General features: G+C 38.3%; 1 protein-coding gene across 2 annotated transcripts in view; it reads right to left on the reverse strand.

The window, feature by feature from the left end:
* Window positions 1-15: 15 nt before the first annotated feature.
* Window positions 16-4,196, reverse strand: part of LOC106882014 (uncharacterized) — a 59,604-nt gene continuing 55,423 nt past the window's right edge. For both annotated transcript variants that reach the window (XM_014932563.2, XM_014932564.2), the window contains exons 9-12: window positions 3,905-4,073; window positions 2,697-2,832; window positions 1,000-1,418; window positions 16-513 (exon numbers count right to left, since the gene is read on the reverse strand). In XM_014932563.2, the coding sequence (XP_014788049.1) occupies window positions 435-513; window positions 1,000-1,418; window positions 2,697-2,832; window positions 3,905-4,073 (803 nt within the window). In that variant the 3' untranslated portion in view covers window positions 16-434. The remainder of the gene's footprint in view (window positions 514-999; window positions 1,419-2,696; window positions 2,833-3,904; window positions 4,074-4,196) is intronic.

Genomic DNA, 4,196 nt, shown 5'->3' on the forward strand with positions numbered 1-4,196 from the left:
ATATATATATGTGTGTGTGTGTATAAAAATGAGACAATTGTTTTTCTCCCAAATAAAAAATTCAAATACATTGATATTTGCCCAAAAGTTAAGAGGAAACAACAACAGGTGTAGTGTGTGTGTGTGTGTGTTTATGTATGCAAGCACACATGCTCAGAAAGAAAGGAAGAAAGGAAGGAAGATTTACAAATTAAAAAAAACAACTGAGTATGTATGTTTCAGGTCTTGTGGTAGTGGTTGTGATAGTGGTGGTGGTGAGGGTGAAATATGCATAGTTCGATGTATACAAGGGATGGGTTGGGGTGGTGGTCGTGGTGGTCAGGGGAGTGAAGAATGTTAAGAAGGTGGGGGAGGAAGGGGGGAAGACAAATTAATGGTAAAGAAAAACGAGAAAGAAAAAAAAAAATTAAGAACTTCAAAAAAAAATTTTCGTTTCAAACTTCGATGGGTTCAGTTGCATCCTTCATGTTGAATGGAAGCCCTTCTGGTGAAGCCCCAGCGCTGCTGTTGGAACTAGGGAGAGAGAGAGAGAGAGAAAATGTAAGAGAAAGGGGATAAAAGGAAATGACAAAATGAGGAAAACAAAACAAAACAAGCAAAAATATATGGCAAAGTGAAAAATATTGGTTTCAAATCTCAGTACAAGGCCCCAGGAGGAGCTGAGTTGATTAAATTGACCCCAGTGATCAACTGGTAATTATTTAATCAACCCCAAAAGGATGAAAGGCAAAATCGACCCTGGCAGAATTCTACCAGTTTCCTGCCTTGCAAAATGTAGAAAATATTATTAGAAAAGTCTTTCTTTGTTGATCTGTCTGTTGTTAGACAGGCAATTATCAAAGAGTCTGTTGTTAGACTCGTAATTATCCAATTGTCTGTTGTCAAATGGTCTGTTGGACCAACAGCAAGAATAATAATAACAAACAACAACAACAGGATTAGCATCAACATAAATATCAGAGAGATAGGAGAAGATGAGATGGTACAAAAAAATATTACCTTCTTTCAGAACATTCGCTGACGTAAGAAATGTCATCTTTGATAAACGTGGACATACATTTACCACTTCTTTCACTGTATGAGCTGGCACATGTATAAATGTTGTTAGCACGGTCATTATTGTCGTTTACGTGATAGCCATTCAGATGGCGCTTATTTTTCTTTAAGTAGGCTGGCGGCTTGCTCGGTTTGTTTGGTTGATGACTGTTGAAATAAGGAATCGACACACTACTGTAGTATCCGCTATCAGCAGTTCCTACTGCTTTTGGAGCACTATGGTTGGCTAATGTTGAGGGTTTATTGTCTGTAGCTATACGGACAGCGTCTTGACAACTATCATGGGGAATTGCATATATCGGCTGGACATCAACGGATGAAATCTCAGCACGTGGTGCCTCAGAAGAAGTAGAAGAATCTTGCTGTAAACAAAAAAAATAAAGAAGAAACAAAACATATTTAAAAAATTGACTAAAGTGTAAGGTTTAGTCCTTTAGCATTCAAACCGGCTATATCTGGTCAAAATATTCTACCTGTTTTATCTTCAAACTGGCCTGATCTGGCCTCTACCACCTACCCTATAATGCCTTTCTAAAAATAAACAATTGCATCATCAAACTCTCGAAGCTACAAGAGGATGCATGAATAACTCAAAACAAAGTGAATAAATTGTGAAGATGCATGGCTCAGTGGTTAGAGCATTGAGCTCAATCATGAGGTAGTGAGTTCAATTCCCGGACTGGGCTGTGTGTTGTGTCCTTCAGCAAGATTACTTTATTCCACATTGTTCCAGTTCATTCAGCTGTAGAAATGAGTTGCGACGTCAGTAGTGCCAAGCTGTATCGGCCTTTGCCTTTCCCTTGGATAACATTGGTGGTGTGGAGAGTGGAGGTTGGTTTGCCAGGTGTGCTAATGATTCTGCCAGCTTGCTGCCTTAAAATGGTCTGATACTCTACTGACTGAGCTATGTGGGCAGACTACAAGAACATAATAATGGAAACATTTGTTGTTTTACAGAATCCATCAGAATTCTTGATTATTTTCAATATTAACTCTAACATAAATGCTGAGTATTTCACTGGAAATATGATGATGAAATGTTTAAATATACTTTTTTACTCTAGGCACAAGGCCCGAAATTTTGTGGGAGGGGGCCAGTTGATTAGACCGACTCCAGTATGCAACTGGGATCACTGGCATTGACCACGTTCAGATGATGTGTTTTACATGTCACTGGAACGGGAGCCAGTCAGGGGGCACTGGCCACAACTACAATTTTGGTTTTACTTGACTCAACAGGTCTTCTCAAGCATATCATATCACCTGACGCATCAAGGGTCCTTTTAAATGGGCCGGACATGCAACACTGGCATCAGACATGGCTGCGATCTCACTTTAGTTGCCAGATCTTCTCAGTTACGCATATATATATAATATGTGTGTGTGCTTGTGTGCATCTTTGTGTTTGTTCTGCACTAACACTTGATGACTGATGTCAGTTTGTTTACATTCCACTAACTTAACGGTTCAGCAAAAAAGAGCCTGATAGAATAAGTACCAGACTTAAAAAAAAAGAAAAAACCCAGTGTACTGGAGTCAATTTGCTAGACTAAAACCCTTCTAAGTGGTTCTCCAGCATGGCTACAGTTCAATGGACTGAAACAATTAAAAGAAGATGGAAAACACATGAAGATACTGACCTGCCTCAGTTCATAGTAGTCATTGAGCATCTGTTTAGCCCATTCAAGAAGCCCTAAAGCATCAGCTGGAACACTGTTGTTGAGCTCATTTTTATTCAAAAGTCCAAGGACCCTACACAGTTGGTTGATTACACCCCTGGAGGAAAATAACCAAAAGAAAGAACCACATATAAATTTACATATTAGATATATATTTACAGGTGAAGATGTGGCTGTGTGGTAAAAGGTTTGATATGAGGGTATGCTGGAAAGTTCCTGGCTTTAAGGGTGTTGTGAAAGGCCTGGTTGGAGGCCCAACCTTCTGAGTTCTTTTACAGGGCTTAGAAAAACTGAAGGACTGCTGCAATAAGTATGTTTATCGGAGAGGGGAATATGTTGAATAAAATCATAATTAATTGATCCTCCTGTATTTTTCTTTTACCCAAAGTCATGAACTTTTCAGCACCCCCAACATGTGTGTGTATGTATATATACACACACACACACATATATGTGAACACTACTGTTCAGATATATTTATGAACACAACTATCACCACATAAACTTGATGATTGTGTAATGCATGAACGTATTAGTTTATTTCAACATTGCAAAATTGTAAAAATTGTAAATAATAAAACACGAAAATCAGACTCAGTCAGAATTTCATTGATTAATATATTCTTCTATACACAACCATACAAACTTGGTTGTTTGGTTGGTTGGTTAGTTGGTTGATTGGATGTCTGTCTGTCTGTAGCACCCCTACGTATGTGATAGCTCAACTTGCAAGAAATAGTAGGTAAAAAATCTCATCTAATACTACATATTGATCTCTTTTTAAAAAGAAAAGACACATCAGATAATGTAATGTAGTCTGAGTGATACTATGCCTTGGGAAAAGATGGTAATCATTGCAGAAATGCTTTTGTTCATAACTCAACTCAACCAGGACTTACCTGGGGTTATATAGCTACAACATGAGGAGAGATTGTGAAATACTTACAGAAAAATAAAGAAAGAAAATTAATTAACATTCATTCAGACAAGAATGAGATTAACACAATGGAAACGTTTTTATAATGAAAGTAAAAAAAAAAGGGGGATTTAGATTTAAAAAAAAGCAATCATAAAGATAAAGAACAGGAGATTTCTGAAAGAATTTAGAGTAAGAAGCACATGATAATAGCAGAAATAGTTGGTGATTGTAAAGGAATTAATGTACGTACTTGTAAGTAGGTACTCGTGTATCATCTGAATTCATAGCTCGCAAACGTGTTCGCACCTGACATAGCAACTCTTCTAAGGTTTTTTTGTGAGGTCGCATTTTCTCGAGTTTGTAAAAGTAGACTTGTTCATCAATGACGCAGCTATCTGAAATGTTGACCTCTTCCGTTTCTGGTGAGTTCGTAGTGGCATTCGTGTCGGAGTCGGTGGTGGTGATGGTGGTGGTGGCGGCGGTGGTTGTAGTGGGGGTGGTGGTGGTGGTGGTGGTGGTTGTAGTAGTGGTGGTTGAAGAAG

This window comes from Octopus bimaculoides, chromosome 21 (assembly GCF_001194135.2).
Source record: "Octopus bimaculoides isolate UCB-OBI-ISO-001 chromosome 21, ASM119413v2, whole genome shotgun sequence".
Classification (NCBI taxonomy): domain Eukaryota; kingdom Metazoa; phylum Mollusca; class Cephalopoda; order Octopoda; family Octopodidae; genus Octopus; species Octopus bimaculoides.